Raw genomic sequence first — 22537 nt, forward strand, 5'->3', positions numbered from 1 at the left:
CTGGCACCAATGTTTTTTGGCCCAGGGGGCCCCAAAAATTTTGTTGTACGGGGCCCCGTGATTTCTAATGGGGCCCCTGCCTGGATACATATATTCTTATGGTGGTACAGTAGTTTGCAATGCTGCCTTGTTGTGCAGGGGATTTTGGTTTGCTTGTGTGTGGTTCCTTCAACACTAGAAACATACAGGATGGTTAAAGGCTCCATATACTACATATGTGATAGAGGCACTCTCCAGAGGGGCCCAGCGCACTCCTACCCCCATCCTCCTGCCCACTTACCGCCCACACCCGCCCCGACTTGCGTCCCTTTCTTCGCTGGTAAGAGAGTGGCTGGTAGAGTCCTGTGCCGAACCAATTTGTAAGACCTGGACCGACCTGAACCCGCAGCCCGCGGCCCGGACCGCAACCCGCATATTTACCCACTATGATCCTCTACCCGACCAGGACCCGCAACTGCCGTATCTGCAACCTGACCTGTAACCTGCTGACCATCATCATGGTGGAAATGATGTTGCTGCAAACTGGAAGTGACATCATCAAAAGTGGGCGGGACAGAAACAGGTTTTGTAAAATTAAACTAAAATGTAGACAATATAACATAAGATAAGAAATTTAGATGAGACCTGCAACCCGACCTGCAGACCAGCAACCCGCATCTATCCCCGCACCTGAAAATCCAACCCTCATTCCTCATTATCCGCTGCAGGACTGTAGTGGCTGGGGAGGAGGGGGTTCTCTTATTAGCTATAGAGAAAGCAGACCCCACAATTTGGGCACCCCTGTTCCCCGGGCCCCCCTCCGCTATGCATGATGCAGATATGTAAGAAACAATTTTACTCTATCTCTTTGAAAATAATATGCACATCTAGGGGGTTATTTACTAAAATAAGAATTTATCTCACATTTTATTTAAAAAAAAATACGACCAAACTCGCATGCCTTGATTTTAGCTTATTTATTAATTAAAAAAACTCAATTTAATCGCATTGTGAAAAAACTTGATGAAATCCAATTGTATGAATTTTTCAGGTTTTTTTCCCGAATCGCTCAAATTTTATGAGATTTTTCCCAAAAACCCTGAAAAATTTGGATTTTTAGGCTAAACCCCGCGCAGACCACGAAAAACTTCAAATTGAGATTGGTGCCTCTCCCATTTGCTTATACAGGACCTCGACAGGTCGGCGATGGCAGATTTTTGGATTCTGGTTTTTTGCAGCATCGGGGTATAATAAATCTCGAATTTTCAGGAAAGCTTGATTAGAAAAATTTGAGGTTTAGTAAATAACCCCCTAGAGAAAAACAATTTATAAATATTTATAACTGTGTATATTTTCCCTTTAAGAATTCATGGAGCTTTACTTTTAGAAAGGTGTGTATTGCCTTTTTCAATTTTAAATGAAAATTAAAGTCACTTATATAAATTAGTCCCACTGTAGAGGCCACCCCCCCCTTCCTAAATGGGACCATTGTAAACCCTCAATACTACCACATTTCCCCTTTCTTTTCATGTAAATACAATATCTTCACTGTTTTAGTGCTACTGGTCCTTAAGCAGGCGAGTCAGTAGAGTTACATAATTAGCAGAATATTTGGCATAGTAAAGCTTTCCCTTATTACACGGTATGGAAAGCCTCACCTTTATTTACACTGCAGAATACAACACTACACCATATTGTATAACCCAAGCCTCCCTTACAGCTTCTTTTTTTCTCCTGTCCCCAGTTGAGTCATGGAGAGGGAGTGCTTTGTTGCTGAGTATGTAGCTCATGCATTTAATAACAAACCTAATACATTTGTATTAATGTCACAGAGTAACCAAGGAGACACAGCCACAGCAGCTATTTTGGTATCTTTAAAGATAAATGATTGTTACTACAACACAAACAAAAAGGCTAAGCAGGGTTAGACATATATGAAAATGTCGTTAAATAAATCATTCATGGAGTCTCCAGTACAAATGTTAAGACAAAATAGGGCCATGTCACCAGGTCTTAATATAAAAAAAATGATTTTTATTTAAAAATAAACATAAAACCCTGGATGCGTAGGAAAGGAAAAGGTTGCACTAATTTACCTTCAGGCTGAAGTTTAGAAAATACTTAAAAAAGCAAATAGGACTTTACCCCTCAAATCTGACCCCAAAAGAAAGTTTACAAGACACGTTAAGAGAAGCTAGCTTTAAGTGTTGCAGTGATTTTTCAAATCTTCTGGTAACCTCAGGCCCGGATTTCTGGAGAGGCCACCAAGGCCTGGGCCTAGGGCGGTAGGATTTTAGTGGGGCGACATGCTGCCCAACCACACCCACATTGGTTCAAAAACACTGGGGATTCACAGGAGATACAAAGATTTTTAAATTTCCCATGCACCATGCTTGAGCCAAGGAGGTTTTTTATTAATAATTGCTGACTTATTTTAAGAATTGAGTGTGTTGTATGCCTGATATTTAGATCATCAGCCCAAAGGCCATTGTATAATACAATATCAAATGTTTTTTCTTGGCACTATATGTCCTCTTTAGATATGTGCTTTCACTATAACACAATGAAGTAACATTTCACACAGCAGTGTAACACTGGAATGAAAGCAGACCCGGCATCAATGTTTGGGCACCCCTGTTTTTAATCAACCTTATGCAGTCTTGCTTGTGTGTAGTGGTTACTATGAGCAGTTACCCAGTATAAATTATAGACATGGCAATGAGGTGGGTGAGGCTGATGCAAACCTGAAAAGCAGGAACAGTGCTACATTGACTATAAAGCTCAGCCAAAAGCCCTTCCTTTAATACATCTTGTCAACAAGTTTGTGCTCTCAGCCAAAGAACGGTGTATTATACATAGGCATGTAGTTTTATTTCAACACTCTACTCTACTATATTTCAACGCTCTACTCAACGCTCTACTGCAAACTATCAGGGAAAACACTAACTGCACCAAATAGTTCAAATTATTATTATAATCAGTATTAGTATATTAACATGTATTTAGAAGGCACCAACCTATTCCATACTTGAAGCTGGCTCAACTTAACTGAAAATAATATTCGGAAAACGCAATGAGTCTGAAATATCCTGCTGATAACTTGTACAGGACTTCTAATCTTACTATTTGGCAGATGGCAAGAGAACAATAAGTTTCACTAGGAAACTTCAGGCGACTTCAGAAAACGAGTGCCGGTGATTTTCATTTTAGCCGGCGTGGAGGCAGTTCAGGGAGATTAGTCGCCCCGAAGAAGAGGAGATTTGTCACCGGGCGACTAATCTCCCTGAATCTGCCTGTGTGCCCTGACCCTTAAAATACAAATACAAGACAGAACTTACTGATAACATCCCAGAAGTGTTTACTGTAGGGATGCACCAAATCCACTATTTTAGGATTCGGCCAAATACCGAACTGAATCTGAACTCTCATTTGCAAATGTAAATTAGGGAAACGTTGGGGGAAAAGTCACGTGATATTTTGGATCCTGATTCAATTTGGCTAGGCACTTGGATTCGACTGAATCCAAATCCTGCTGGAAAAGGTCAAATCTTGGCTAAATCCCAAATTTGGTGCATCCCTAGTTTACTCCAAAAGCTCTTCATGAACCATTCGGCTCTATGTATCCATACATTGGCTTCAGCTCAGAGTAAAATTCAGACGACTGTCCCTGAAGTTCCATGTGGTTCATAATTCATTATATCTATGAACTTATATACAGTACTCACCAAGCTGCTCAGTGCTCCTCTGGCAACCTTCTTCTGCACACCTCACTCAAAATCTTCTCACATACCTGAATTCACAAACTGGGAATTTCCATCAGAATTTCTCCAAAACTCTTAAAACACATTTCTTTATTGAAGCTTACCCTTACGTAGGAGAAAAAATTCTTCACAATACACTACATGCTACTCCCACCTGCAATACCTAAACGCCACATCTCATTGCTGAATTCTGACCTTGTCAATGCTTATTCACCCCCCCTTCTCAGTTTTAATTGTAAAGTCTAATGAGCAGGGCCTCTTCTATGTCCTGTATCAGTCAGTATTTGTATGTTTGATGTATACATCATTATAATGAATATATTAGCATTTTAATAACAGATGTTTAAGTGCTCAGTATATATTTAAATTGATGTGGCTTCTTTGTCTACTTTTACTATTACCCATACTATATATACAGGTAGAAACAATAGAATTCTACCTGTATCTGACAATTCAGCACTAACAGCGGCCGACGTTTACCTTCAAAGGCACCCGATCAAAATTTTATGTCCAGCCCGATCGACGAGCGACCAATAGCCAAGTCTTCTGCCGATATCGGTCGGCTCTCTTCCCACCATACGCGCACCGAATATCGTACAATATTATCTGTGTGTCTATGGCCACCTTAAGACATCTTGGAAAGGTAAGCAAAGACAGGTATGATACCTTTCCAAGATGTCTTAAGGTGGCCATAGACACACAGATAATATTGTACGATATTCAGTGGTGAAATTACCCAGCTAATGAACATTGTGATGTGAAAGTGAATATACCCAAGAAAAGAAAATAGGTCATGAGGAGCACAATTATTAGTGACTGTGTTGTCAGGGGTTTTTAAATCTGTTTTGAGTCACGTAGCTATGCACATAAAGGGAGTTCCCTTTTTTTCCACTGAATTGAAAGTGAAACCCTCCCAGACCAGTCTCTGGTTCCTTGGGCTTTGTGCAGTGCCACTGCTGAAACTGCTTAGACACTCACAGTATCTCAATGTTATTTTATTAATGTCATCAAAATTAATATTGTTCACCCTAGATAGATTCCACTTTGCCTGTTACCACCGCACATCACTGCAACCTTCTGTAGTACCAGTGGACTTCTAGTTCCTGTCTATTGCTGACGGCTCCCACGGTCCCCTCTCTGTTGTACATGTCTACTAACTCGTAGGTAGGCTGCAGCCTTTCCAAAGTTTACTCCATTGATGCCAGACTGGCCCTGGAGTAAAACAGACCCAGACCCTTCTCTAAATAGTAACTGTCTATGGCATCTTAGAGCAGTCCCTCTGACATTTGCCAGAATCCACAGATTGCCAGTCTGGGCCTGGGGACAGATAACAAAAAACATTGTTTTCTTCTGCTTTGCCTTATCTATAATTATATCCCAGCTACTATGACTTTTAAACTATTCATTGTACTCCTTAAAGGATCATTGTCATGTAGCTTGGCATCTGGTCATGAAATTCTGTGTGCCCACTTGCACAGATATCATTGTGTCCATGTAAAATGCGGGCATTTGGGTAAACATCAGCACCTTGTTTAGCATATAAATTAAAGGAGAAGGAAAGTGTTGTTGCATTTGGGGGTGGCAAATCTTAGGCACCCCCAAGTGATTTTATTGACTTACCTGAAATCTCGTGGCAGTGCTCCTATCAGCAGAAAACTGCACTGGCCCAGGGTTATACCAGTGAGCACCACAGAACCATCCTCTTCCATCTTCTTCTTTCTTCACACGGCTGCGCATGTGCAGAAGAACGAAAAGCTGAACTTTAACTAAAAAAAAGTTATTATTTTTTTATTTAGTTAAACTGCGCATGCGTCTGCCCCGGGAAATTTAAAGAAAGAAGAAGCCGGAAGAGGACCAATCCGTGGTGCTCGCTGGAATAACCCTGGGCCGGTGCAGTTTTCTGCTGATAGGAGCACCGGCACGGGGTTTCAGGTAAGTCAATACAATCACTTGGGGGTGCCTAAGATTTGGCACCCCCAAGTGCAATAACACTTTCCTTCTCCTTTAAGTATAAATAACCCCAATGATGCCAACGTGGCTCTTGTCTGCAGGTCTACTCTACCGGTTCTTGCTTTACATGTAATCTCTCTACTGTTTCTTTGACCACCGACCTGTCCTGATTGTGAATGCCCTGACCTGTGCCCAATCAGGGCTCTGCTTAACCCCCTTTCTTATCAAGTTACTGGACATCGCCGGTTCTGCCTGTATATCCCAGTGTGGACTTATCTGCTTGTTTCCCAGTGTCTGCTTTCTGTTCTAGCCCTGATGACAGTCATCACATAACTGCCCCTTTTGCTACTGTTGTCAAAATAATAAAATGGTGGAAATCATCATTTATCATCATCATTTATTTATATAGCGCTGTCAAGATACGCAGTGCTTGGAAATGCCAAAACGAGTATGTAACATACAAATTTGTGGTTCCAATTTGAAATAATTTTGTACTTTCTATACCTCTGTGTCCCCTCAGAATTAATGATTTGGCTGAACATGTTTCATGTGATCAAGATGACCGTCTCCACGTGCGTGAGGGTCATTCGCTGACCTGGATCAATTGGGGCCGTACTTTCACCAGCCAGTCAGCTACATCTATGCCATTAATGTACATCTATGGAGTACTATTATACATAAATAGTTAGCAGTCCTAGAGTACCAGCACTCCCAGCATTCTCGAGGCCACCATTCAAATCTACAGGTGTGATGCAAGTATGACATCCCAGGCATAAAAAGCAGGTTGATTCTTTGTATAATGTAAACCAACGCCACGTGTTTTGTACTGTATTAATGATTGTGTGCCATCTAGTGGGCACAATGCAAATACTGTTCTTCAACCTTTCTTTAATCACAATATATGTTTTCAGCCATGTACGCCCAGAGGGTAATGGAGGGTTAGCAGATATCAGGGCCATTCTCACAGAAGGTGAATATGTGTTTGGGCAGACCAACTGCAAGTCTTTTATGTCACTGATTGTGTCTATATATATTAATACAAGTATGGGACCTGTTATCCAGAATGCCTGGGGTTTTGTGCATAACAGTTATTTCCCTAATTTGTATCTTCATACCGTAAGTCTACTAGAAAATCAATCAAACATTACATAAATCCAAAAGGCTGGGTTTGCTTCCAATAAGGATTAATTATATCTTAGTTTGGATCAAGTACAAGGTACTGTTTTATTATTACAAAATCGTTTTTAAAAATCAGGATTATTTGGATAAAATGGAGTCTATGGGAGACGGCCTTTTTGTAATTCGGGGCTTTCTGAATAACAGCTTTTCATGCCTGTGTATGTGTAACTTTATTTATACCAGAATATGCAGTGCTGTACAATGCAGTAAAGTACACAAGCCATGTAGTATTTGTGTGCTAATACGTTGGTGCTGGGAGATCAGGTGACTGCTCAGTTGTTGGCTGGGGAGTGACGCATGTAAGTAGCCGGGCTTATGAGTCACACTTCTCAGGAATCAGCACAGAGAAGCTAAACTGGGTCACAGAGCCCAGCATGTGGCAATGAAACCAATACTTCTTGGAAAAACAAACTGGGAATTTATTGTGCCTAACTGGAAAACACAAGTGAGTGCTTTATAGGCTGGGCACTCTTGCTTTACAAACGATCTGTTTAAAGGGGAAATAGACCTGTTCATTTGTGGGGTTTGCCTTCCCTTTATTTTCTGTAGGTGATCAGTAAAACATTTAATTCAGCAGAGAATATGGGAAATGTTGTACAGGTACGGGATCCATTATCCAGAAAGTTCCAAATGACGTAAAAACAGTCTCTCATAAACTTTCTTTTATCCAAATAATCAACATTTTTAAAAAATTATTAAATTTTTCTCTGTACCTTGTACTTGATCCCAACATAGATATAATTAATCCTTATTGGAAGCAAAAACAGCCTATTGGGTTTATTTAATGTTTACATGATTTTTTAGTAGACTTAAGGTATGAAGATCCAAATTACAGAAAGATCTGTTATCTGGAAAACCCCCGGTCCTGAGCATTGTGGATAACAGGTCCCATACCTGTATCTATAGCTAAATGAAATATTTCCAACAGGCTACAGTAGAAGAGGACAGTCCTGGAAACGGTAATGCTGTAATAGTAAATATAACGTCTCTGGGTCACAGCAGTTGCCTTGTTCATTAGTCAGTATCCCAGTCAGTATTCTAACTAAGCAAGAATTCCAATAGTTGAGTCTTTCATTCCATTTGAACAGAAACATTATCATCTGGTGTATGACATAATCCTGAGGGCACCGCACCCATCACATTGGGGAAATGGATTTTAGATTAAATATTTAATGGCTTAGTAAATAAAGTGTCCCAATATTTCAAAGACATTTGAAGGAGGATAGTTATATGCCAAGGGCTTGCAACGCTTTTTTACTCCCATTAACGCTAGCCCCTTGAATCAAGTTAAACTACTTTCTTCTTAATGGCAGGCATAGTGTAAACTGAAACACTTGCAGGTCAGATGAATGAAATTCATTAATGCAATTACAGGTATGGGATCCATTACCCGGAGACCCGTTATTCAGAAAGCTCCGAATCACAGAAAGGCCATCTCCCATAGACTCCATTTTATCCAAATAATCCAAATTTTTAAAAACGATTCCCCTGTTCTCGGTTATTATAAAACAGTACCTTGTACTTGATCCAAACGGAGATATAATTATCCCTATTGGAAGCAAAACAACCAGCCTATTGGGTTTATTTAATGACTTACGGTATGAAGATCCAAATTAGGGAAAGATCTCTTATCTGGAAAACTATATATATATATATATATATATATATATATACATATATATATACATATATATATATACATATACATATATATATATATACACATATATATATATATACACATATATATATATATATACACATATATATATATATATACACATATATACCCTTCCTGATGACGGCTTGAGTTTGTAAGCCGAAACGTTGAAATAAATCTACCAGCTTTTTTCACTTATCAAGACCTATGTGTGCGGAAGTTTTTTTTGGTGTGTGTGTGTGTGTGTAGAGCTTAAAAGGGCAATTCACCTTCATTAGCAAAAATTGATATATATTGATTATTTTCACTTATCAAGACCTATGTGTGCGGAAGTTTTTTTTGTTTTTTTTATATATATATATATATATATATATATATATATATATATATATATATATATATATATATATATATATATATATGTGTGTGTGTTTAGAGCTTAAAGGGCAATTCACCTTCATTAGCAAAAATTTTAATAACTGGAAAAAAACCACAGAAATATGTTCAAACTTTCATAACCTTTGTAAAATTAACATGGCAATTAGGGGGTGTGGCCACAAAATGGGCATGGATAAAAAAAAATTTGACGTGCTCCACGCGGCAACTTTTTTGTCCCTCTTTTTATTTCGAAAATGTTGGAAGGTATATATATATATATATATATATATATATATATATATATATATATATATATCTGAAGTTCTGCTTTAGAAACAAAATTTCCCCACAGTAAGTTGCATGCAAAACCCCATTCATTAAAGGACAAGGAAACCCTTCATTTAAAAAATCAAGTATAGTATTTGTCACCCTTTGCTGAAATAGATTGCTAGCTTTGAGTCGCATCAGCTCAGACACCCTCATTAAACTGTGCAGGTTCCATGCTGGAGAGCTGTACAGTGTGATTAGGCTGCAGGCAAATGTAAGGAACCAGGACTCTGATCAGTGCAGAACAAGAGTGAATGGTTTCTCTGTCCGATCGGTGTCAAGTATATCTGTCATAAGTATAAGTATATGTGTATAACTGGTTGCTATTGGTTGGCGTCCTACAGAGTGTTTATGCATGCGAGTAATCCTGCTCGCAATAGCCAAAGAGCACTCACAAAGTGGATATTCTGCGCATGCAGCTATTGGAAATGCTACGCAGTGCACATGCTCCTGGTCTTGGAGATGGAGAGGCACATTTATCAAGGGTCGAATTTAGAATTCATGAAGAGTTTATCTACTGTCAGGGGACTGCAATGCTGCAATGTGAACTAGAAGTGGTTGCCATCGTGGTGACATCTCTAGGGTCATGTAAAAGGTAGGGGATAAATGGTTTTTTAAACTCCCTTCAATTCGAATGAATTCAAAAATAAGACTTGGGGAAATATGTTAATAGAAAAGAATTTTTAAAACTCTGGTGAATTGAAAAAACCCGAAAAACTCTCCCGAAAAAAACTCGAATGTCAGGAATGCTGCAAACATCTCCAAATTGATCCCTGGACTTCTCCCATTGACTTAAACAGTAATTTGGCAGGTTTTAGGTGGCGAATAGTCAAAATCGAATTCTTAAAGCGCCAGAGTATGATAAATCTCGAAAATCGAATTTAAATTTTTAAAAAAATTCCAATGGAGTTTGGATAATTCCCTACTCGAATTTGACAGTTTTGACCATAAAAAAAATTTCCAAAATTTGAATTTTCAATTTGACACTTCAATAAATCTCCCCTGGAGCGTTGCATCGCAGGAGGTTTTTTTCAGTACTTGGTGATCTTATGTTAAATTCAGATTTGAACCTAATAAATGCTTTGAAAGTTGAGTGAATTAGGAGCACCACAAAAGAGGATTTACAGTAAGACTTTCCATGGACCCAATTTTACATGAACACCTTCCTTGTCAAAGGTATTTGGTTTAAAATGTGCACCATATATTTGTGTTGGGTGTCCTTCCTGCGTCCAGTTCCAAATTGAGTGCAGATGAAGCTACTAACCTTGGAGCTACTGCCAACTCCAGACCAAGCAGAACAATCCTAGTTCAACATAATAGTGCAAAGGTTGTTGGGTTTCTAAGCAGCATATCATTTATTGACACCAACATCTCCACATTTAGATGCAGCCTCTTTCATGTAATGTTTCGAAGCATCTAAAAACCTAACATCTCAGGCCTGATTTACTAAGAAGCAGTGCCAATCATCTCTCATAATAAACTGTCACTTATCTTGCACATTAGCACTCACACTTCTCAGAGCCTTTCTGGTGTTATTAGCCATTGCTAAGTACTGACTCCAAAAGTGATTTTATCTCTCGATGCCATATTATATGCAATATTAACTTTAATATTCAATTATCCAGGTCATCCCAGCCACAGTAGTGAAGATGGATTAAAATGGGAGGAATCCACCATTGCACACACTCGGGTATCACTCGGGTATCATTATGTGTATGTGCAGCGGCACAATGTAAAATGCCTATCAGTCTCTTTTTAATACAATTCTTTTTTCAAATGTGGGTACCCAGGTATGGTATAGGTATGTGATCCGTTATTTGGAAACCATAAAGCTCCAAATTACAGGAAAGCGGTCTCCCACAGACTCCATTTTAATTAAATAATTCAGACTTTTAAAAATGATTTCCATTTTCTCTGTAATAAAGAACTTAGACATAACGAGCCCTTATTAAAGGCAAAACAATCTTTTGGGTTTATTTAATGTTTCAATTAATTTTCAGCAGACTTGATAGTTAAAATTACAGAGATCCAAATTATGCAAAGATCCTTCATCCAGAAAAGCCCAGGGCCCGAGCATTCAGGGAAATAGATTCCATACATATCCATGTCCATTTAAATCATTTAAAAGAAACAAATAAAAAAAAAAGGAAATCCTGAATCAATTCCCCTCCCCAACACACTTGATTTATCAAGGGTCGAATTTTCAATTTTTTTTTTTTATGGACATCGACTAGTGAGTAATCCAAACTCGATTCGAGATTTTTAAAAAAAAATTTGAATTTGATTTTTGAGATTTATCATATTCTGGCCCTTTAGGAATTAGAATTAGACTACTCGCCACCTAAAACCTGACAAATTACTGTATAAGTCAATTGGAGAGGTCCAGGGATCAAATTGGAGATGTTTGCAGCATTCCTGACATTCGTGGTTTTTTGGAGAAGAAACTCAAATCAAGTTTGATCGAATTGGAACCGAATTTGCCCGAGTTTCAATAAATTTAGACTAGTCGAATTTCAAATTTATGGGAGTTTAAAAAAACAACATGAATTCAAAATCCAACCCTTGATAAATATGCCTGTAAGAGTGCATGAAAAGTACCAACCCAATGCTGCTGTTTTTCTTATCATCAGTGTAGAATGGTATGGCAGATACGATGCTGCTCTGAAGAACACCTGCTGCTATCTGACATGCTATTTACTGTTTATTTATTTAATAACAAGGGTTAAGCATGTGCAAGGCCGCTCTGTCAGTCACATACATTCACAATTACTTAAAATCAGGGAAATTCACCCATTGAAATGCACTATAAATTGGTGGGATCACAAATAAAAAATGTAAAATGCTGGAAAACCAGGGGACTTAAAATCGAGGTTCCACTGTATTTTTTTTATAGTTTTTGAGTTAATTGCCTTCCTTTTCTGCCTATTTCAAATGACCCCAGAAGTTGGCAAAATATTGCTGTGAGGCTGTAATTTCATTGCTACTTTTTATTACTTATCTTTCTATGCAGACCTCTACTATTTATATTCCTGTCTTCTGTAATTTAGACCGTAGGAACCAGATAGCTGTAAAAATACAAACAAACTGGTTAACTAAGCATAATGTTAAATAACTGAAAAAATATTTAAAAAATGAAGATGTCACAATATAAGGCTGATTAGTAATTACTACATGGCAGCACAGAAACCAGTGCAATTAGCATCAGAATTTAATAATCAGCCATGTAGCATCAGCTTATATTACAGACAAACCTCATTAGCGACGACCCCTAAGCTTAGCTTCTCAACAGCTGCTCAGAGCCCACTGAGTATGTGTGTCGCAGACACTTTTCAAGATGGCAACCCCCTGTGACAAGTCTCAAGTCCTGGATCATTGCTGCTATTGACAAGCTGAAACTTTAGGCTGGTGCAATAAGGTCATTATATAAAATATGGCATTTTTAGCCATATTCATTGTTAGAGTTTACTTCTCCTGAACAGAAAGACAAAGAGGAGAATTCATAAAGATTTTACTTTACCGTCGTTCTGGTTTCTGGATGCTAGGGGGTCACACACAGTCTAACAACCTGTGTCATGAAAAGAAATATTAGAACTGCCAGAATGTCATCTCAAAGTGTATGGATGCCAAATATGATTTGGATTGGAATTGTAAAGGAACTGCTTTGCTCAGCTACTTGGCAAAGAAAAGGGATATCTCTTGTATTTCAAGAAAAGGGATTTCCCTTTTTTGATACATGTGGAGAACTCAATAAAGCAATTTTGGTTAAAAAAAGGGATTTCCCCGTAGAGCAGAGAGCAATGTACAATTACATGAGTGAAGCACTTCTATTGGAAGTCCCTTTTTAGACTCTCAGAAATAATGTTTTTGGAGGATATATTCATGCACTCACACAAAGCAATAGATTTTCTGGGTGATCAGCACAAAAATAGTGATTTGGAAGCCCCATACAGAAAGATAATTTGAAATATAATATATTGGGCAACTTGGCCTGTGCGCTGACATTAAACAAACCAGACAAGATCAAAAGGAAAATAAATGAAACGTTTTAATTAAAAGATAGATCACCATAATTCAGAAAAAGGATCACTGTTCAGGTTAAAACATCAAACTACAAAGAAGAAACTTCAATAGCATCTCAGTTGCTGTAACAAATTTTACCTTAGGAGCAAAGTGAACTTTATCAGGATTTAGCGATTTGCCCTTATCTAATGAAGTTCACAAAGAAGCAATAGCTGCGGGAAATCTGCCATCGCAAGAAGTGTTTTCTCAAAAATGGGTAATCCCAAACGATATATAAGGAGGGAATGGAAGATTTCATAAGGCAAGAAAAAAATTTAAGATAAATTTCTGTCATTTCACAAGAGAGATTTTGGTTGTGGGCAATGTCACACAGATTTTGGCAGGCTAGCTGGTAGCAAGTCTGTAGATCTGGTTGCGAATATAAGTGCAGAGTTGGTTCATTAAGTCTCTGTTCTGACCCTCAACACAGTGCATCTCAACCAGCACATCAGAATTCTCCTTCTTAACATTCAACACACACTTAAAAAGGAAAGGGCTGCCGCTGCCTTGGGGAGCTGAAGATGCTTCTCCACAAGACTGTTTCATGTCTTCCCCCAAGTCCTGTTCCTCATCATTGTTACAGACCTCGTCTGGTTTGGAATCGGAATTTTCAGCTTCCATAGGTTCAGAGAGAGCAGGAGCAGCACTTTCAGGAGTGGATGATGTATGTGGCACACAAGTCTCGCTCTGGGTAACAGACTCACTCTCTTTTGTGGCTGGTGGATCACCAGAATTTTGACCTTGGTCTGAGGTCTCCTTGTGGAGTGCATCAGGCTTGTTGGACTGTAGGAAATCATTTGGGGCACGGGGAAGCTCTCTCAGTTGCCTCGTCCTGTCCCTTTTCTTCCTGCGAATATGGATCCATGAGTTTTCAACTGCCGTTAGGAACAGGCTCTCTTCGTCCCTCCCACATGGGACAATTTTATGCTGAACCTGGTAAGACATAGTATATAGTGATACAAGAGGAGTAATTCAGCACAACAGGTCATCCTCAGTACCTATTTCATTCACTGTGCTAATGTCTCAGTAGATTTCACATTAAGGTGCCTACAGATCACATGATCACTCTGTTGCTCGGCCAATAAATTGAGGTCACAGTAATAACCAGAGTGTCCAGAAAGTGTTACATTTAGGATAACAGCACACAAGAAATATTGTACATCAAGCAGAAAACCTCACTGTTCCTTATGCTACAGTATTTAATGGCGATACACATGGAGCAAGCAGACTTCTACTTGACAGTGTTTGCACCGAGGTCCACCGGACACCACTGCATGTCACCAATTAATAACACCAGGAGCTGTGACAGGCAAACAGGATTGTTTTGTCTGTTGCTGTTTTCTGCTTCCGGTTAATATGCTCCATGGTCATTGGACTTACAGCAGTAAATTTCCCTCATTACAGTGGAGGAAGTAGGCTATGAACACAATGAATCTTCTAGTAAAAGATAGAACATCTAAATGGGTATTTATTTGTATCTGAAGGGCAGTATTAATCAATAATTATATAAGAAAATTAGATTTTAATTGTGTAAGAAGAAGTGTACATTCACAAAAACATTCCAAATCAGTGACACAACCTCTGACCCTACTAGTGCTTTATGCTATGAGTAGGTGTAGGTTTCTCTCTCTTTTAGGGAAGATTGGAGGTGGTCGGAATGTAGTGGGGGGGGGGGCATGTGTTAAAGTGATGGTATCTAAGTGGGCACTCCCGCACAGACAATACACATAATTAACAATTAACAATTTCAGTGTAGGATGTTATTCAGTAAAATTAAAAACTGGACAAGGGTCTAAATTCTTTTGAAATGCTCTGTTTGCAGCCATCTGGAATGTGGTTGAAGTTTTTGGCTCTGAAAGTATTATATACATAGTAATTACTCACCTTGTGCCTAATAAGGATAAGAAGCATACAGTTAAATATGGGAAAAACAGTGTTTATCTCTTAAAAAAAGCTTAGACATAGAGCATTACTACAAAACCAACTAGACACTAGATGTTTTCTGGGCCAGCCACTTATTTAAAAAGTATTATGTTCATAGTTTGCTCTATTTTATACTAAAAAAAAGTATCAGGATTAATGATGCATTATTATGTGCAAAGGACAAAATTGGAAGTCTATTGCAAAAAGAAGACATAGAAGGTAATTCCCACATTACTTCAGTAGCATGGAGTGCTTAGTTTTAGGCAACAATTTCCTGATAAGAACTTGGGCAAAGGCATTCATATAATTTACCTAGAAGGCAATGGGGTACAGACAGTTGTCACCACCTCCTATGCCCATAGACTAACATCATAAACAGCCATATATACATCTGCATATAGGACAAGCCTTATAATTCTCTACACGCCATTTAAGGCCGGATTCTCCTGAAGATTTCAGTTTTTTGTAGTTGCACAGAATGTAAACAACCTGGCAGTTATTTTATTATTTACATTCCATTGCTGCTGTACTCCCTAGAATGTAGAATGTCATTTTTGAATTTTAGAATTAGTTCTACTATAAAAGTAACAAAGCCTAACATCATGCCAAATGCTATACTGAAAGCTGTGAAGATGGGCTGTGGAGTCATGACAATGCCCTATACAAGTCAATAGGTGTTTGTAAAAACATCCATAGAAGAGAAGACCTGCAGTGAAGGAAAGGAAACTCAGTGAACGAAAAAAATAAAAATAAAATCAAATTAGAAGATGATAAAGAAAGTCCTCAGGGAGGAGTTCATGGAGTGAGCGAGGAGCAGGAGAAAAGAAGAGGAAGAAGAAAAGACCAAGGAGCCCATAAGATCTGTTAGAAAGAGAGAAAATCTGCAAAAATATTTTTATACTATAATTTTTTTTAGCTACTATTTATTTGTTAATATAGAGTCCACAAGTTATATAAATAGTGTTTTGGGGGCATCTGTAATTTCGAACAAGTTGCATCAAAAGTTTTTAAGCAATCATTTCTCTTGTTTGACATGGAAAATGACTAGTGGGTGGCAGTTATTTAGGCAGTGGATACATTTGCTTACTTTTTACCCCAGGCTTATGTAAGAAATGGGTACTTTTCCTCTGAGCACCACTGTCTCAGGTGCTTTTATCAGGGATCTCTTGTTTTATGCATGCAAACTATTTTCACATTGGTTACTGGACATGCTTATATTTTCATATTTAAAAATTACACCCCACTAACTTGTTTACTATCATTTTATGATGGATCATTACATGGAAATAATGCATGGGAAAGAATGCTCTGCTTTGTTCATAAAAACACTTTGCTACACTATAACTACCCACTGCACAAACCCTACAGTAAAACCCAATTTTGACAAATACAATTGACCCTTCCTTATCAACAAACATGGCCAATTCTGGATAATATGCTTTAAGTCATCCATCATGCTTGCAGCATTCAAGAAATCTTGTAATATTTAGTGTTTTTCTCTCCATTCCTAGGTGATGTTAGCATTGTTTGTCCCAAAGAAAAAGCTTTTTGCAATTAAAGGAACAGTAACACCAAAATATGAAAGTGTTTTAAAGTAATTAAAATATAATGTACTTTTGTGCTGTACTGGTGTGCTTGCTTCATTACTATATTTATATAAACATGCTGCCGTGTAGCTATGAGTGCAGCCATTCAAAGCTGAAAAAGGGGAAAAGGCACAGGATACACAGTAGATAACAAAAGCTCTGTAGTATACAATGGGATTCTTCAGAATGTATCTGTTATCTACTGTGTATCCTGTGCTTGAATGGCTGCACTCATTCTATGGTTACACAGCAGCTTGTTTATATGAAGTACAGTTGTCTTTCTGAAGCAAACAGATACGTTTTATTAGTGCAGGTCACAGTACATTATGTTGTCATTCCATTAAAACACTTTCAGTTCTTTGAAGAAGATTTCCAAGAAAATCGACAAGAGCAACTACAGGAAGATCAGTAGAGAAGCTCGGATCTTGAAGATGGCCAAAAGTTGCCCCTTTCTATGCCATTTACATGCAGCCTTCCAATCAGAGGTAGAGAATAATGTTTGTGTTGCCACATGTTTCATTACAAGTCTCTCTTACTAAAGTCAGCATAATACACATAACACATTCATTGCTTCAGCCTAATACACAACACATTCATTGCTTCAGCCTAATACACAACACATTTAAAGTCTTAAATATTCTATAGTATATAAAGGATCATTAATAAAGGCAGGGTACAAACTACAATGTGGTGATGGAGGTCACTGCACACAAAGTGGATTCTAGCAAGAAAATGCACTTTATGGCCAAAATCCATCCTAAGAACCTAATGACACATAGATTACATTCACACAAGTTACTATACACAAACAGGGCAATGTCTGCTTTTTCTCCAAAACGAATCCTGTGTCATTAGCTTAATGATGCTGTGCACCACATTCATCACCACTCTGGTGAGTGAGACAATCTAATGTTAACATTTAAAGTCTGAATATATAGGTGTTTTTCTTAAATAGTACAAACTGTATAAGTTAATTTAGAGAAAAAAACCAAAAAAATACAGAATGGGATAAGAAATGTGGGGAAGGCGGTAAATAATTATTTATATAAGAAACCATGTTATTAGTATATAATCACTCATATTACTATATATTAAGTTTGCATTAGATTAGCTTTTATCTGTAATGTACAGTTTGCCATTTTTCTACGAGACTATTGTAGCAAATCACAAAAGTAAAATGTAAAGCTAAAAGATTACTTGCAGCTTACTTACTGTATGATTTTCTGCAATAAGTATGAATGGAAATGCACCAATTTACAAGGTGAGCACAGCTTAAATCACTTTTAAGAACCTATATGAGGAGGTTGCTATCTTTTTCCTTTGTTAAGCCCAATAGGAAGTTGTAATTCAGCAGATATAGGCCCTTTTTAAAATTAAGTCCATAAGTGCTATGAATGTGTTGGTGAATGGTTTAGGGAAGCTTATGGCTGAGGAGTAATGTGATTAACAGACTAGGAAAGCTTTATGGCCCAAAATGCTGCCTAGTCTCAACCTCCTCTTTTTACACCCAACCCAGAGCCCTATAGATAGTAAAGTAGAACTAAAATAATCTCTTGTCCAGGCCTTTTAGATAATAAACGGTTACTGGAATAGCCTTTGTACAATGTTGATCCAGGGACTGGTCCGATTGTCATTTTGTAGTCAGGAAGGCATGTTCCCCATCTAAAGCAAATTGGCAATGGCTACAATGGGGTTTTTCACCTTCCTCTAGATCATCAAGAAGTTATTGTTATCTTACCTAGAGAACATATATCTAAAGTGAAGAGGATTAAAATCCCAGCTACCTATTAGCTATAGAAAAAGAGATAATAGTGTGTGAATCAATGTGTGAGTGTGTGTGTTTATTAGTGCAAAAATCCCAATGGGGAACATTTGTTCCTTACACCTCTCCCATGGCGGCTTATATCAGCTGCTGCCAAGCCCAATAGGGAACTATTGCAGCAAGTAATAGAGTAACCATGTGCCAATTCATCCAACTGAGAGGGTATAGAATGTACATTAAAAAGATCATTACTAATTATACAAAAAAAAGGATAATTTAAATTGGTTTATCTTTTTAGACCTATCAAGACATAGTAACATGAATGGATAATTCAAAGAATGCTAATACACTTTCAAAAAGTAATTTGTTTTTTATATGTTATCGGAAAGCCATTTTTGGAAATTGTTGAACTTACACCATGCTTACTCTTACTATTCATATCACTGCATACTGAAAACAGTTTATATATGTTATAAATTAATAAAAACATGTTTGGAAAAAAAAAGTAATTTTTTTAATCAATCTTTACCTAAAAACCCAACAATACATGGACAATAAAATATAAACTAAGCAGGCGTTCTATCTATTATACCTCTAAGTTGACCCAGGGACAATTACCCTTTTGGAGACAGTAAGGAAACTGGTCATAGCTTCAGAGGGGTTTTATCACCTTTTTTTTTTTTTCAACTAGAAGTTAAGCAGGATTTACTTTAACAAAAGGTTGAAACTGATGTAAATCTAATCTAGAGGGAATGTGGTACCAGGTAACAGTAGGCCCCATAGTGGTTTATAAGGCTTTATTGGGTTTAATATGTCTCTTCGCATAACCATCTAGGTGGATACAGTGACCCCTAAAGTAGGTGGTAAATTACTGAAAAAACAGAGGGTAAATGAGAGGACTCGCTAAACATATACATTTAAATATGTATCCAGCGCTAAATGATCGGACACTACAGGCTCACATTATATTTAAGATGCTAGAGAGTATGCAACATACGAGGATTGGGGTAGAATAATATAGGGTAAAGAAGAATAAAATGTGGAAAGAATTACATATAAATAAAATTGCTCCTGAAAACAATTTCTGGCTGGCCCCTGAGCAACATAGAGGCTGGCCGATTAACAGACCTAGCGAATAACGGACTTCTGCTACATTGCACTTTAGTATGAATGTATAATTTTAATTATATTGTGCTACCTATGTATGCAGCAATGTACAGCAGAACATTAATAGAACAAAAAGGTGTCTTTAAAATAATAACTACAAAGTACAGTTACATTAAAAGATTAAAGAATGAGTGTAAGAGACAAGAGAAAGGAGACCCCTGCCCATAGAGCTTACTATATAAGTGTTAGAAACAGAGAAAAAGGACAAGATTAAAATATTAGTAACAATTTACAAATAACTTTGAAACCTTTGACTTAAAATGTGGATATTGTTTGGAGAATTCATGTAAAACCCAATTATGTAAAAAATGCCAAATAGCAACTTGCATAGATCCAACTGCATTTACTTCTGCAAAACTTGCATATTCCATTATTATAAATTTCCGTACAAATAATTTTGGAATTCTACAACAGAAATTGGATTGGTTAGAAACATGCTGCTCAAAATCTCTCTTTTTTAGGTGCAGGTTCAAGCAAACATACTCGAGAAAAAAAAAAAAAAAAAAAAAAAAAGGCAGATGCTATAGTTGGTATACAACAACGTACATATAAGGAGGATGCCAAAATGGGGAGGGGATGCGGAGTTACAAGAGATGTTACCAATAATCATTTCCTTGACTCCAATGAGCAGTGGAGAGACGGCAATTCTAAACATCTTATTTTGCCTCACTGGGTATTGTCATACATTATAATTAGACATTGATTTGGAGCATTTTGTTCCTCAACCTCAGCCTTAAAGCCTAATGTAAGCTACCTATGATGAGACTGATTTTTCTCAAAAAAAAAAAAAAACAAAACACTTTGAGGCCTATTTAACAAAATTCAAAGTTTATTATTAAACTCACATACTAAAAAAAGCACAAATGTCTACTTATTTATTTAAAGATCCAAATATACAAAGCACGAACACATAAAAACAAGGAATAAAACTGAATAAGAATAGAAATCCTTGTTTACTCCAAATATTTAGTGTGTTTACGATTGAAAAAAAGTAACTACCAGTAAGTATTTTCAAATTTGCTATGGAAAGTACCCATTGCTTTTTACATGACCTTGGCAGCTTTTAGATGGTGTTATTCTACATTACATAGAGTTTTTGTGGTTTTTACACTTAATAAATAGCAGAAATTTGTATTTTAAACCCATTCTTCACATGCATGATTTTTAGTGCTAAAAAGTTTGAATTGTTAAAAAAAAAAAAAAAAAAAAAAAAATACAAACGTTCAGCCCCTTAGATTTTGGGAATAAAAGCAATTTTGTGCCATGCTCTTCTGATGTAGATGTAGACTCGCACATCAAGCTGGCAACATGTGATATGTGAGAGAACAACTTTAAATTAGAAAGATCATAAATAAAAACTATCCTGTCATATATGCAGGGGAGATGCTGGATCTGTTGAGATTTCACAAAATTCTTTGGACATAGGTTATACCGTTTGAAAAATCTAGAGAAAATATACTTCTAGAGGCATATTATGTTGTGATGTTGCCCATAGCAACCAATCAGATCTTTGAGATCTTGAGAAAGGGTATGTAATGACCCGAAACATGTCGTGTAGTAGCCCTAAATAAACACAACCACAGCGTTTTTTGCTATTGAGAAGTGCTCTCCTCATTCTTTAATTTATTACCAGATGTTGGGATAGCGGTATACCCAAGAGAGGATTTGATGCATTTTTGGCAAACTGGAAAGGCAGTGCGGAGAACATCTTTTGCTTATTTTACAATCAGATCTTTGCTTTTGTTTTCTGACTCGTAGGTGACTGTTTAAATCTATTTGCTGATTGGTTGCTATGGGTAACATCACTGGTGATGTTTGTCTCCAATGTTGAACCCCTGAGGAGCTTGTGCCACATTTGTGCTGTAATAAATGTTTTAAAAGACAAGAGCCTTTGTATGGTATACTTCGTTTCCATCTTCTGAAATACTTAAGAAGCTGCCCATTGTTCCTATTCCCCTGAAGTCTAAAACACCATTCTTGATTTCATCAAATAGTGATGGAGCATACCAATCAAGCACCTTTTAATTGCTGTACAAGAGCTAAGAAAGTGAGCTAGATCGAGCCTCTTGGCAAACAAGCACCAGATGAGCCCACACAAAATAACAAGTGATGCTGCTGCAGTCTAATAGTCACTGCTGGTTGTACTAGACAATTCATATTCTATATGTTTCCTACTGAGCTACTGGAGAGCACATTTTTAAGGTGACAGCTGAGTGTTATGGCGTGCACAACTGCCATTGTCTCCTAACATTTTTTCCTATGCACCACTGTGTGGTTATTGCCATATTTTTAGAGACTGCCGATCTGTCAAATTTCGATTTGCGCTTCTATAACCATACCTTTAAATCCGTAAGTATTTTCTTTATGCAGTCTGCAACCAGGGTGATGCTTTCTGGAACTTCAGAACCACTCGGCAACTTTTCTGTCAACAGTTTTATCACGGATTCCAGCACAGTGAATACCATTGGTTTACGGGGCTTTTCCAGCTTTCTTTTTTTCGGGGGATTCTGATTTAAGAAAAAAAAAAGTAATACATGAACAGCTGAAGAGAAAAAAAATTTCCTATGAGCTTAAATCATTAGGCATTTGATAAATGGCATGTTTACACGTATAAATCAAACTGTAAAAGTTTTTAATACTGTTTCTTTAAAAGCAAAAAAAAAAAAAAAAAAAAAACACTTCCCAGTTTTCATGATGTATATTAGGCCAGATGTGTTTTTATAACAAAGGCAAAGATTGTGCAAATTGATCATACTGCTGGTTACAACTTTAAAAAGTAAAGCTTTCTAATATCCCTTAACGACTC

General features: G+C 37.4%; 1 protein-coding gene across 1 annotated transcript in view; it reads right to left on the reverse strand.

Annotated features, from left to right (window-relative positions):
• Positions 1-13266: 13266 nt before the first annotated feature.
• Positions 13267-22537, reverse strand: part of mettl16.L (methyltransferase like 16 L homeolog) — a 40068-nt gene continuing 30797 nt past the window's right edge. The window contains exons 9-10 of the mRNA NM_001091865.1: positions 22071-22238; positions 13267-14226 (exon numbers count right to left, since the gene is read on the reverse strand). Of these exons, the coding sequence (NP_001085334.1) occupies positions 13639-14226; positions 22071-22238 (756 nt within the window). The 3' untranslated portion in view covers positions 13267-13638. The remainder of the gene's footprint in view (positions 14227-22070; positions 22239-22537) is intronic.

Source organism: Xenopus laevis, chromosome 2L (genome assembly GCF_017654675.1).
Source record: "Xenopus laevis strain J_2021 chromosome 2L, Xenopus_laevis_v10.1, whole genome shotgun sequence".
In the NCBI taxonomy this organism is placed as follows: Eukaryota; Metazoa; Chordata; class Amphibia; order Anura; family Pipidae; genus Xenopus; species Xenopus laevis.